General features: G+C 31.8%; 1 protein-coding gene and 1 pseudogene across 1 annotated transcript; both read left to right on the top strand.

Annotated features, from left to right (window-relative positions):
• The first annotated feature begins 6,716 nt into the window (after window positions 1-6,716).
• LOC132270125 (calcium-binding protein KRP1-like) lies at window positions 6,717-7,666 on the top strand. The gene has a single exon (XM_059771347.1). It carries the CDS (start codon window positions 7,197-7,199, stop codon window positions 7,536-7,538), a length of 342 nt encoding a protein of 113 aa, XP_059627330.1. The 5' UTR covers window positions 6,717-7,196; the 3' UTR covers window positions 7,539-7,666.
• An 856-nt stretch (window positions 7,667-8,522) lies between these two features.
• On the top strand, window positions 8,523-13,965 carry LOC132266686 (E3 ubiquitin-protein ligase CSU1-like; annotated as a pseudogene).
• Window positions 13,966-14,598: the final 633 nt, after the last annotated feature.

Raw genomic sequence — 14,598 nt, 5'->3', positions numbered from 1 at the left:
TTTTTAATAATTTATCAGTTGCAACCCCTTGCCCTTATATATGGACATACACTTTTCATAAGAATATAATATATATATATATAGATATATATATATTGCATTGGTTGGAGTGAATTGCCATTTTATCTGTGTGAGAAGAGAATGGAAAATCAATTGTGAATTCCAAACTATAATTTTTCTTTTCCACTACAAGAACTTTAGATACGAAAGCAAATTAATGATCAGTAATTTGCTATATTTTTTTTATATACATATAAAAGAAGAAGAAGCAGAAACTGGTTATGGACATCAATCAAATGGTTTTGTATTTGCGAAATTAATTTGACGATATGGGATATATTCAGTGATTAGCATAGCGATAGGTACTATAACAAAGGTTCTATTATATATATAATTTTTCCCTGAAATAATGAGGTTTCAGATAAATATTAATATAATGTGTCCAATTTCCAGGTAACCTTTTGTTTTCCACCCTAAATCTTGCAAATCATGCCTAGACCAAACACATCAAAGAACTGGTTGTTCTGTAAGTTAATTTTCAGTCGGTGGTATAGTAGATGGAGAATCGAAGAAAATGATGCCTAATGTTGGATAGTGGGTGAATAGTGGATTGAAAAAACTCAATTGATATAATATTTTGGCAGTAATTTGGTATCTTGAAATAAGAATTTGGAGAGTATTTTGGACCTTAATAATGATTTTCGATGTATATATAATTATTTTGCTTAATTTAACAAAAGTAAAAAACAAACTTTTAAAATAGGCTACTATGTTATTTTGAGCTCCTAACTTAGTGTAAGTGTAGTTTTTCCTATTTTTTTTTAAAAAATTAGAAGTAAAATTAGACCTAAATAAAAGTAATTTTTGAAAGATATTTTAATGTAATATTTGATCAAACTTAAGGGATATTAGTGAAATTAATCCTAAATATTTTGCCTGTACCAAAGTACTCTTTGGATAATGTAAAAGTGGAAAAAATAAAAAATAAAATAAAAATAAATGAGTGTACATGCCAAAACTAGTATGTATGATTTCAAACACTAAAAAAAAGGTGTTAGATATTGTATATCCAATTGTTTATATACATTTTTTTTTCCAAAAAAAATAAATATTAAAAATAATTCAAAAATTATAGATCATTAATATAATATACAGTTAATACTTGAAAAATTACATTGACTAATTTCTATCCAATAATGCCTCTTAAGTTATTGCCATATGCAGATGTATTAATTAGAAGTATATAAATAAACAGGTAGAATCACCGATTGATATAGCGCATGGCAGGAACTGAAATATAGAGCTACAAACAATAAATGGAAATTTTCCACTAACACTTTCCCAAATACCCATTTATTTATTTTAAAGTATTTCGAACACCATATTTTGGGATACAATTTCTCATTCACCCAAAAATAATTTTGATCGTCATCTAATAATATTATTGCCCCCCTCACATGAATTTTTAGATTAGTCTTGACTATAAACCAATCTCAAATAGTCAATAAGACTCATTCATTCGAGAAGCTATGCACTCTACTAATTAGACCACTAAGTAATGTTTTTTTTTGCTTTTACACATTGAGTTTCATATTTTAAGCCATCCACAGTTTTTATTTTATATTGAGTTAGGTGGCAAAATTCTTTCTCACTTGTCAACCGGCTAAAATCCACCAACTCTTTAATAGATTTGGGTGAACCACTTTGAAATGTGGGTCAAAAATGAATTATGAAAGCTAAATTTATTTTTAGGGAAGATTTAAACCGGTATTCAATCTATATTTCACCTATCATACAAAGATCTTGCATATATATTTTATATTGTACTCAACCCCCTCTCTATATATCTTTCCCTCGAATTCTCTATTTCTAAAATTCTATCTCATGATATTGTCTCTGTTAAGTCACGTAATTCGCTAATGGTTTCTCGCTCCCAAGCTCTGTGCGAATAGGTTGCATTTACTGACAATAAACGTTTCTTGTTTTTTGTTTTGAATCCCTAAAAAGGCAAAACAAAAACAAAATTTGTGTTTAATAATATATTTTTATTTTTTTATAATAGAAAACGTTTTCTATTTTTTTGAAGAAAAGAGAAAACATAAAATAATAATAATAAAAAAAGTGTTTCGTATGTTTTTGGCACTATACCGCGAAAATGTTTTTACTATTGTTACTACACACACTATTCATTTCAAATAAAATTCTTGTTATATAGTAATGTTATATATTAAATACTAATAAAAAATATATTTTTAAATATATAATATATTATATAATAGTGTAAATTATTTTTTTATTTGACAAATTATTATTAATATATCTTATATAATAGAGTAAACTATTTTTTGACACAAATATTTATGACTTTTTATATATTAAATCAATACATATTTTATGTTATTATATGTCATATATATATATATATATATATATATATTATATGTGAATATTAAATTATAAATAGTTAATAATATTATAATACATTATATATTTTATTCCATATAAGATATATCTTTTAACATTTTTTTTTATTATAATATATTATATGTTAAATATATGTATATCACATAATAAATGTATACATTATGCAAATACATATATTTATATACATAATTAATGAGACCATTTTTTTTTTTGTCTTTGTATATCTTATATTGTATTATTAGGATATATGATTTTAAATTGAATATTATATTTTAAGGCTTTCAGAACTAAAAATAAAATAAAATATTGTGTATATCGTGTAACAAATATGTATTATTAAATATTGTTATTGTTATATGCTTTTAAAATCGTGGCAACAAGTAAAGCATTTATGCTTTATATTTTTACTCAGAAAAATAAAATCGTGTTTTTATTTCCTAAAATTGCAAAAACAGAAAATGAAAACGTTGTTAAGTGCATCCTTGAGGTAATTTCAATTTTCAATCAGCGAATTGTGCTCGGATTACACACGTAACCCAAAGGCAATGATAACATAGTTCGCACTTACGTGCGTCCACATACATGATGTTTTTTAATGGAAAAAAAAAACGCATAAACCCAAATGTGTCAGATTACACGTTAATTATTTGTTACTCACCCATTACTCATTAGGTAGTCTTTTATTATTAACCTAGCTATTTAAAAATATTAATAATTTAACACTTCATATAATTAAACAATAAAAAAATCATAAATAAATATTTGATTATTGTTAAATAATTTTGTATTACAAATATTAAACAAAAAAGAATATTCAATAAGTTACAATAATATGTATTAAATGGAATAAATAAATGTATATAAACAAATGTAAAGACCCTCCAAAAACACTCGCTCTTAAATAAAAAATATGCCAGTACTTTTGTATTGTTGTCACACTCACTCCATATGACTTAAGTAATAACATAATAAATAAAAAAAATGTTTTGTGACTAATGTCTCACTCATTCCATGTGACTTAGGTAATAACATAATCACATTTTATAATAGACTATTGTTCCCTTAAAAAAACATTTAAAAAATTCATTCTTGCCCCCCTTTACATAATTTTCTACGTCCATTATCCCTGTAATGGAGAGAACAATAAATAAATTAATCAAACAAAATCAAATATATATATATATATATACAAATTCGTTTTCAGCGGCCACTGGGTTAAGGAGGACAAAATAATTTTTATCATTTAAAGACAAGAAGCCTGAAAAACATAAGTGTAGTTACGCTATTGTATTCAAAATTTATAAAGTATTTAATAATTTAAAAAACAATTACTATGAAATAAATTCAAAAACTTAAAATACGGGCATTAGGAGTCTTTTTGGAAACAAGTTCAATTTTGCATTTTTTATTTCTTCTTGAACAAAAACAAAAACATGTTTGGTATCTAATTTGTTACACAATGTTTCATAAAAAAGTGTTTGAATTATTTTTAAAATGGTATTTATATTATGTTGTTTTAAAAATTAAAAAAAAAAAATTCAATTTTAAAATGGAATTATTCTTAACTTCACTTATTCTCATCTCCCGAGAGAAAAACAAGTGCAGCCGTGCAGGACCAGAGGGTCCATAGGAGTTTATCCATTCTTTTCCCGCCTTATCATTTTATTTCTGTCCAAGAGAAAATGTAACGCTGGAACTTGGAAATTAATGACTTGCCTTCCACTTTGCACAAAATAAGAATAAATTATTAGAACCGCATCCCCATAAACTTAATTGGTTGGAAATTTCTAAGAAGGGTAACATAAGAATGAAGCCAAATCACAAGAATGAATTTATCCATATAGGATTGCTTGCATTATTCCTCACCTCGGTGGTACCCCATTAACACGTAACCAAAAAGCTGCGATGCATCACCTGTTTTTTTGGTATAGAAACTAAGGAAATGTTTTTCGTTACATGCTCAAAATAAAATAGCATAATGTCACTGATTTGGAGGCGTGTCAATAAATTATCATTTATATATATATATATATATATATATATATTTATTTATTTAACAAGAAAGTAAGAAATATATATATTTAACAAAAAAACTCACATACTTATTTTATATATTTGGAGACTTAAATCATTAACTTTTTACTTGGATCTTACCGGCGTAGCGTGATAATGAGCTATTATTTATTTATACATATATCTATAACAAGAAAGTAAGAAATATATATATTTAACAAGAAACTCACATACTTATTTTATATATTCGGAGACTTAAATCATTAACTTTTTACTTAGATGTTGCCGACGTGGCATGTCAATAAGCTATCATTTATTTATTTACATATATATTAGGAGACTTAAACCAGGAACTTTTTAGTGTATATAAGAGGACTTGTTCCATATTCTCTCATTTCTATCGTTTATAGTTTTTATAGAGTTAATTACCAAAACATTTCTATAGTATTACTAATTAAAAAGTTCAGTGACTTTGTTGTATTCCAGAGGTATTTGTCAATAAGGAACTCTTTTGTTGTTGGGGGCAAATATCTTACTGAAAAAGCTGGGAAAACAAAAAAACACCTTAAGGAAATTATTATTAATTATATATGTGCCTCAAAGTCAATAAAAAATAGGGACGGCCATTTGAATTATGTAGTGTCATCAACAGTATTGAGGGTCTAATTGCAACATATTTGACCCTTTGTTTTCTTAAAAATGAAGCATTCCAGCAAGAATCACATTTTTGAGTCATGATTGATCGCACAAAGATAAGATCGACATATGGAGTTGTTTTCTTACAAGGACAGCTTTCAATTCAATTTCTTTATAATGAGCAATTAATTAATACCCTCTTAGGTCAATACAAATATCCATCATTTCATCACAGTTGACATTATACATAGACTGACCAACTCAAGTTTAAAAAGTTCACCTCAATTGAATATTCGAATTCATACATAATTTCTTCGTCCAACTCTCCTCCATGCATATTGTCACAGAAACATTTAATCATGAAATTGACGATATGCTTTTACCTTTAATATTCAGAAGTGTGAACCTTTAAATTGAGCTAGACGCGTGTAATGTGCCCGTAATATGTTGGGTAAAAAATAATAATGCCCCTAAGATTACATATGAATTGAACTTGAGTCACCATAATATTTGATAGGAAAGTTGCAAGCAACTTAAACCCGGGATTGCAAGTGAATTGAGCTTAATTTGATAAACTATATAATAAATAGGTCAAACTCAAGTTTAAATTATGCACACATATGGTAGTTGAAATATTTGAATTTGAATGCATGTGATAATTTCTTTTACTAGTTTTATAAAGTTTCATATAAATTTATCAATAAAATAATAGAATATAAATTAAAATTAAATGTATTTTTTAAACTTTAAATAATGTATTTCAAGGAAATGATTAAGTGAATCAGCCAATGCAGGAAGCATGGAAGATTAAATTCAAGCTTAGTTTTAATCCCACCATTATTCGTTTAGTACATAATACTAGATTTTAAAAATCTGTGCCATCTGACAAAGACTTGAATAAACTCAAATAAATTATTGTCTCAAATTGGAAATAACCAAAGCAATCATGGAAGTGTAGAACGAAACCTCTCCATCAATCAATTAGTAGATTTTTTCACTTTGCACAAAAAAATATATTTGTGAACCAAAATTCAAACACATAAGGTAACCGTAATCGAAAATTTTGAAGCAATCAAGAGTGAATGTAATTGAGAGAGATTAATTGAAAGAAAAATTTTCATTGTAATCATTCTTTTTTTTTTCTTAATGAAATTTGTTCGGTGTCATGTGTGAATTTAGCATTTCAGTTTTGAATAAATCACATATATATGTTGTGTTAATTGTGCATATTTTTTATTGCTTGTGTGTTTTACTTCTCAAATATAGTTATTTTGCTTTTCCACTCACAACAATTGGTATCAAAGTATCAACAATAACTCCACCCAATTATTCCCAATGAAAAAACTTAGTGGAAAAATTATGTCTCACACATTCTAAAAATTAAGAGTTCAAATATTATTTGCTCACTCAATTTCAAATATTTATTTTAATAATTATATGTACATATGGGATGGAGTCCTGCATATGTCTTTGACAAAAAAGCCTACAATACTTTAAAATATTTACACAGCTATGAAAATACTCATTTTCAAATTTTATTCTTTGATATTTATAGATGGAATCTATACTTGAGTTTATCTGCACATCCAATAGATAAAATTCGCCACTGACAAATAAACAAACCCCTTCACAATGAAGTGGTAAAGAGCTAGGTGAGTTTTAATTACATAAAAATAAAATAAAATAAAATAAAAAGGAAAAGATTTGAGTGGCAATTTGTGTAAATTGGCATAGAAAGCAGCCAAAAGTATTGATATGTTAAAAAGGAAGATGCTTGGCATGACAACCAAAGACGAACTGGTAACGGTACCTTCGCATGCAATTTCGAGGAAGCTAGGAGAAGCCCAGACCTTTTCTTTTGCCACCAGATAGATATATGCCTCCATCTCTGCTGCTCTGCTGCATGAAATGCCCACGAAATTTATTAGCAAAATGCGGGCAACAAACTCCTGACCTCTTAACCGTACCTTCGTTGTCATCACCTTCTTTCCCACTCTTTCCACGAACACTTCATTCTTGTTAATTTCCTCTTTTCCATCCTATTTATATTCTTCCCAATCCAACCCAACACATTACCAATCTCCTATATCCATATACTCAATTCTCCGCTCACTACCCCATTAATGGCGTCCAAAAATGGTGTTGTTTTCGAGGATTTCTTTCCTTCCATGGTGGAGAAACTAGGCGCCGAGGGATTTTTGGGTGAGCTTTGTAATGGGTTTCGTTTGTTGATGGATGGGGACAAGGGAGTCATCACCTTCGAGAGCTTGAAGAGGAACTCCGCCGCGCTAGGGTTGCAGGGCATGAGCGATGATGAGTTAATGAGCATGTTGAAAGAAGGTGATTTGGACGGTGATGGCAGCTTGAACCAGATGGAGTTTTGTGTTCTCATGTTTAGGCTGAGTCCTGATCTCATGGAAGGATCAAGAAGGTGGTTAGAAGTAGCACTAGCTAATGATATGTAGTAGGCTTTTTAATTAAATTAATTTGTTGTTTCCAACTCTTTCTCGATCTCTCTCTTGTATCCGCGTCTCTCTCTTTCTATTGTACCTTCATTTTAGATTTATTGCAGCAGATGAGTTCCTTGAGTATTCATTTTTCTTTTGTCTTTTATTGTGAATATTCTTCTTTTTATTGGTGGATCAATATGACAGATATTAAATTTTTGTTCTCCATAAAATCAAGATTGATAGAATCAACAAGTATACTGTGTTATCCAGATATAATTCACAATTAGTGTATTATGTCCTCTTATTATCATCATCGTCTTAATTCTATACATGTGTACGAAACATATGTCTACTCTGTTATGTCTTCTCACATGTGTTCCCATTTTACATCTTATAAGTAAGTTTATTATGAATTTATGAGAGCTTTAGGTGTAGTTTATAATTATTGGAATGATAAAAACAAAAAACACATGAAAGAACTAGAATGATAACTTTTTCTTTAATCTTATTATCAGGTGCATCTCAAGGTGCATTGACTATAATAATAAGGGAGAGATGTTGAGAATAAAAAGACCAGTGTGAAAAACCTTATTACTCTCAAATTCAGAGGTAGATGATCTAATTAACTTAACTATGTTATAGTATATTAATTAATTATAAGGAGAAAAAAAGGTTTTTGCAATCACAACATTTGAAGCGCCAACGGATATACCAATGCACCAGAAGCATCCTCCCAATGCACAAGAAAATTCCAATTAACATTAGAGATATTAGTAGTTTTTCCATATTTCATTAAATAAACAATCATTATTTGATGTAGTTGTAGTTAATCAAGGGGTGTTGGGAGATAGTGTGAAGCCCACTACTTTGAACATTTTATGTTTGAAAAGTCAAAATCATCAACATTTGAAAAGTCAAACATCCCCTTTTAAGTGGGTGAGTTATTTAGACACATCTGATATTCTGGTGCCTACTCAATTGTCAAAAGGTTTCTTTTTGGGCCGGGCTTCAAGATCTTGCAACTCGGTCGCCCATCTTCTATGAAGTATGAACAGGGCAAAAGTGCTCTGCATATTCAAAATCGATTTATTTATTTATTTATTATTATTATTTATTTAATTTTTTTTTATAAAAAAAGAATCATATTCGACTTGTTATCTCCTTCCACACCAACCTCAAAGATTAGGGTTCTGTCCGTGTCTGAAAAATGGGAATGCCTCGTAGACAAAGAACCAACAACCTCGCTTTCTTCACCTACGATGAGAAGTGGAAGCTAGGGTACGGAACTCAGAAGGAGAGGCTCGCAGAGAATCGACTAAGCCATTCGACGCTTGTTGCCTCTGCTTGAAGCCATTCATCGACCCTTTCTGTCGCCAGAAAGGTCGATGTCTTCGCTAAAGGATGCATTCTCGAGTGCTTGTTGGCTCAGAAGAAAGACATTCAAAGGTTATTTCTACTCTTATTTTGGTTCATATTGTTCTCGTTCTGATGAAATTTTAGTATGAATTAATTAAACTGGTCTTTCTCTCATTTTGAATCATCCGTTATATATATATATATATATATATATATATATATATATAATATGTTGAATAGCATATCATTAGATGCAGGTTTAGGGTTAGAACCATCCACAAAACCTAGTTTATTATTGGCAGATAAAGCCATTAACATTGCACGGTACCAAGTGATATAATTATCACCACTAAGGAGGTTCGAAATGATGCAGAAAAAATGGATTTGCAAGATTATTATTCTCAACAATATTGGTGGAAGTAGATGAAACTGTCGTGCGAAAGCGTGGTCCAACAAATAAACTAACAGTGATTGTGATCACACACTCATGAAATAAATAGGAGAAAACACACACACAAAAGGAAGACAAGGATTTACGTGGATCGGCAATATGCCTATATCCACGGGCAGCTCAAGATCAATACACTAGTATTCAAAACCCAAAAGGCTTACAAAAGAGAAATTTATACAATATTTCTCTTCACTCTAATTGCTCACCAAAGCTCTCTGCTCACTTTCTTGGATATTCTTCTGAATTTGATGCCTTGAACCCATGAGATACAAGGGCTATTTATAGCCAAAATTTAGCACCATGCAAACGTATGCAGTGATGTTAAGAGATTAGAGAATTCAACAAATCTCCACCTTGGCGAAGATTATGTACACCTTTCCCAAAATGAAGTATTCCAAAAGCATGATCTTGAACGGCCTCCAAATGCGCCCAAAGGCGCTCAAATTTGCAGGATGTTAAGAAAGTCTAAGCAGTGCTCAAACTTGATCTTAGTCACAACCTTTGTCAGTATATCTGTGGGATTATCCGCAGTCCTAATCTTCTGAAGGAGACTGTCGCCTTCATCCAGAGTCTCACGAACAAAATGGACGGACGTCGATGTGTTTCGTACGTGAATGTTGAACTTGGTTCTTTGCCAAATTGATTGCACTCTGATTGTTGCAATAGACATGCTCCTGAAGAATCCCCAAATTCTCAATCAACCCATGTAGCCATACGGCTTCCTTAATGGCCTCTGTCACTGCCATATACTCTACCTCTGTAGTAGACAAAGCAACTGTAGGTTGTAATGTCGACCTCCAACTTACCGGTCCACTAGCAAGTGTGAACACATAACTTGTAGTTGACCGATGTTTATCCAAATCACTATCGTAGTCCGAATCCACATATCCAACCAAATGCTGACCAAGTCTATCATCTCGCTCAAATTTTAAACCAATATCCACAGTACCTTGGATGTACCGTAGAATCCATTTCACTGCCTGCCAATGCCCTTTACCAGGGTCATGCATATACCTTTTCACCATACTAATGGCCTGTGAAATATCAGGTCTTGTACACACCATTGCATACATCAAGCTTCCAATTGCACTTGCATAAGGAACGTGAGCCATAAACGCATGCTCTTCATCTGTGCTTGGAGATAATGAAGCACTAATCTTGAAATGAGGGGCCAAAGGGGTACTTATAGGTTTAGTTTTTGAATCCATATCAAGTATCTTCTTAGCTTCACCAAGATCCTTCATCTCGAACTAGTACTTAACTGAATATTCAACTTATTAATTTCAACTTTGCTCTTAGATGTAATCAACATATCATCAACACATAAGAACAAATATATAAAGGATTTATCATGAAGCTTACAAAAATACATACAGTGATCAAAATGGCTTCTTGTGTATTGTTGCCCTTTCATGAACTAATCAAATCGCTTGTACCACTGTCTTGGACTTTGTTTTAACCCATTTAGCAACTTTCTCAGTTTGCAAACCCAATTTTCCTTATCAGCAACCTTGAATCCGTATAGCGGAGACATATAAATTTCCTCCTCCAAATCACAGTGTAAGAAAGCAGTTTTGATATCAAGTTGAGCTAACTTAAGATCAAACTGTGCAACCAAATCTAGCAAAATTTGAATGGAAGAGTGCTTCACAACAGGTGAAAATGCCCCATTATAGTCAATCCCTTCCTTTTGCGTGTAGCCTTTTCGCCACCAATCTAGCCTTGAATCTCACACAGTCTTCCTTTTCCTTCTTGGTGTAGACCCACCTTTCTAGATGGTCTAACTCATGGCTCAAGATTTCAACCAAGCATTTTGAATTCATGCACCAGCGGCAGCAACCCATGTGCATCGGAATTCTCTAGTCTCTAAACATCACTGCGTACGTTCGCATGGTGCTAAATTTTGAGTCATGAGTTAGACCATCTAGAAAGGCTGAATTTTGAGCCTCATAATTCAACAAAAACTGGGTCTGATCAGTAGTCATGTTGATTAAGAAAAAAATTTTAAGATGTGTCAAAAAGCCCCTTATATATATATATATATATATATTAAAGATGGGAAATGTAAATTTGTAATATAGAAAGAAATAGAAAGAAATTAAGAGAAACAATAGTGGCAATAGGGACGACCAACAGAGAGACCAGTTAGATTGGAGATATATAGGTTGAAACCTTTGATCAGATCTACGGAAAATAAAAAGAGAAGGAAAAAAAAAGAAGGAAAGTAAAACAAGAACATGGCCTAGAATGTAGGGCCATGGCTTCTACCATTTGTGAAACTACATGGTTAAATTATCTTTTCAAGGATTTGGGTGTCAATATATCCAACCCTACTACAATCTACTGTGATAGTCAAGCAGCTCTTCACATTGCTGCTAATCCCGTCTTTGCATGAGCAATCTAAACATATTGAATTAGATTGCCACCTTGTTTGGGAAAAGATACAAGCTGGTTTCATCAAAACATCTTACGGTCATACTACTCAACATGTTGCTAACCTTTTCACTAAAGCTCTTGGTCGTGATCAGTTTAAAGTTTAAACAACTTATTTCCAAGTTGGGCATTCATGATATCTATGCACTAAATTGAGGGAGAGTATTGACATTGGCACTTGGCCGCCTTAGCCTCCAGGTTTAATTGGTGGCTTCCATGTTTGAAGATTTGGTGGGGGACTTGGGCAATTAGGGGTATTACATGCATCCCTTTATTTTTGGGATTTGCCTTGTACATGAGTAATGAGTTGTATATATTGTCATGTTGTAAAAGAAACTAAAAGTATGAGAGAATTCAAAGTTTTACAGCTTTTATATCAAGCCAATTTTTGAGTTCCTCTCTTCTTGAATATACTCTTTTGTTTTTTTGAAAGGTATTGAATATACTCTTGTTGGGGCCTCTTATTGTTTTCATCAGGCTGGTGTGGTGGGACAGACAAGAAGTTTTAGTGCCAAGGACTTTTTTTTTTCCATGCATCAAGGTCTGATCTTCTACAATGGGAAAGGCTTCATGTTAGATTATACAAAATGTAGTGAAGCTTAACAGCTATTTTTAAAAAAATTCCATTAATGTTTGCAAGAAAAAAGATCTTAATTTTAGCAGTGAGTGACATTTAATCACTTATATTGTTTAATACAAGTAATCATGGGAAGATGGGCAGGGGCAGGGGCAGGGGCGGTTAAGAAAGAGATGAAGCAAATTTACTGTGTATCAATAATATATCCAGTACTTGGTATTATATTAAGATCAGACATTCTGTATGTTGGCTTAAATTTAAAAACTAAGATTATGTTGGCTTAAATTTAAAAACTAAAATTATGATTTAAATGACTTGTTTGATTGGATGTATCATGTGAAGTTTTTTGTCTTGATGTATGCGGACTTTTACACGCTAGAAGATGTCATGTCCACATTGTTTCGGTTTGGAAGGATTTATATATCCTTAGTATGTTGACGGGAATTTGGTCTTTTCTCAGTAGTGGAATATATATATATATATATATATATATATAGCAGGCACTTTTTTTCGTAAATTTGCTACAATGATCGTAATCCTGTGAAGGTGATAAATTGCACTTGAGAAGTTAAATTTGAAGCCTATAAAATTTCGCCAGAAAAATGGAAATAAAATGAAAACTGTTCTTCACACTACCCTTATCAAGTTACATTAAAATGCATGTCTGCCAAATTCTTTCTATATCTGTTGTACTGTGTGATGAATCCTATGCTTGGTTTCTCATTTGTTATGTCAATGCCATGGTGGAAAGTACGTTTTGCAGAAATCTAGCTGCCCATGCTACACAGCAAAAGCAAGACAAAGAAGAGGAGCAGGAAAAATTAATGCCACAGAAAGCAAGAGCACTTGATGCATTTGGTCAGCAAAACCACAGTGCAATGCCATAATACAATGACAAAAACTATAAGAGAGACAAAAATGGTTTTCAGGGGGCAAACAGTGTGAAGGCAACATCTTATGAAGAGGAAACGCTCCGAACCATGAAAGCATTTTGGCTGCCGTATGCTACACCGGAGGCTCCTCTTAAAGTGGAAGTCCCATTCACTAATACAATTTGTCCAGAAGGCAAAGGAAAATTCAAGCTGAAAACCCTCTTCCTTATCTACTTCACGGAAGACATCAACGAACAGAAGTCCTAGTCTTTTGATAAGACCTTCATTTGTCCAAGTTGCAAGGTTACTCTAACGAACACAGTCAGTTCGTGGCTGTCACGAAAAGTTTTATTTGGTCTATAACAAGGGATGTAAAGCGGAATATGTCGTGCCTGGAAAAGGTGGAACAGGCTTTGCTGGCCATGATCATCTTAAAGCAACTGACTTCAAGCATTTGGGCAGTGGAAGTGGATTGGGTCTGGTGAGACCTGTAATGAAGATGTGACAGCGGACTGAGATGATTTAGTTTATTATTTGTACAATATATAATTTCGTTTTGTCGATGTTATTTGGATGGAAATGTTCCATTTTATGCAATTTCAATTTATTTTATTTTTTTGGGAGCTTTGTGTCACAAGATAACAATCTGAAAGCATAGTGGTTATATGGAACCTGATGAATAGTTTTTGATGTAGCTGATTCAGTTTTCTGGTTCTCATATTTGGAATACTAATTGTATCTGTGGTTTTAGTTTCTTGCCAGTGTCTTTCATTTCGAGTATTATCTGTCCTAAACCTTGTAAGCTCCAAATAACTGTTTTAGTGAGAGCTGTTATATATACTGGTGCACAGAGGTTTTTAAAAAGCTTATGGCTGTCTGAGTTCTACGAGGTGATCTTAGCTTCTTCACAATTGCAATTTTTTTTTTCCTTAAACAATCAAGGTGAGATTTATTCTTTTCCATGGATGCATCCTCATTGCATAGTCACCTGCCATCTCCACTAATCCAACAACACATTTGTAATGTCAAAGAATAAATTGCGAGATGTCATGCAGTCAAAAGATGCCTGAAAATTAATATATTTTGATTGAATATCATTTTGTGATTATCAAAATCACGTGGTCTGCGCTAAATAATTTCTTGGAATTGTTTAGTCAAAACATTATCCATGTCACATTGACAAGGCCAAACAATGTCTTAACAGAATACCTTTAAGCACATGGGTTGGTTCAGATATAAATGAAGCTTATCTAAACATATGCCCATTCGCCTATAATATATGTGTATATTTATATATATAAACCCATTACATTAGATATAACTATATTTTACGATTTACAGGTTTACAACTCAGGATCGGCTGGTGAGTGGCATCTGACGGCACGC

This window comes from Cornus florida, unplaced genomic scaffold, assembly GCF_030987335.1.
Source record: "Cornus florida cultivar Cherokee Brave unplaced genomic scaffold, ASM3098733v1 CherokeeBrave_3.0.0_Hap2_Chr01, whole genome shotgun sequence".
In the NCBI taxonomy this organism is placed as follows: Eukaryota; Viridiplantae; Streptophyta; class Magnoliopsida; order Cornales; family Cornaceae; genus Cornus; species Cornus florida.
The sequence above is the reverse complement of the archived record's forward strand: the minus strand, read 5'-3'. Positions and strand labels throughout refer to the sequence as shown.

Excerpts from the sequence above, each read along its gene's own strand:
- LOC132270125 (XM_059771347.1), top strand. The coding sequence starts at position 7,197 with ATGGCGTCCAAAAATGGTGTTGTTTTCGAGGATTTCTTTCCTTCCATG.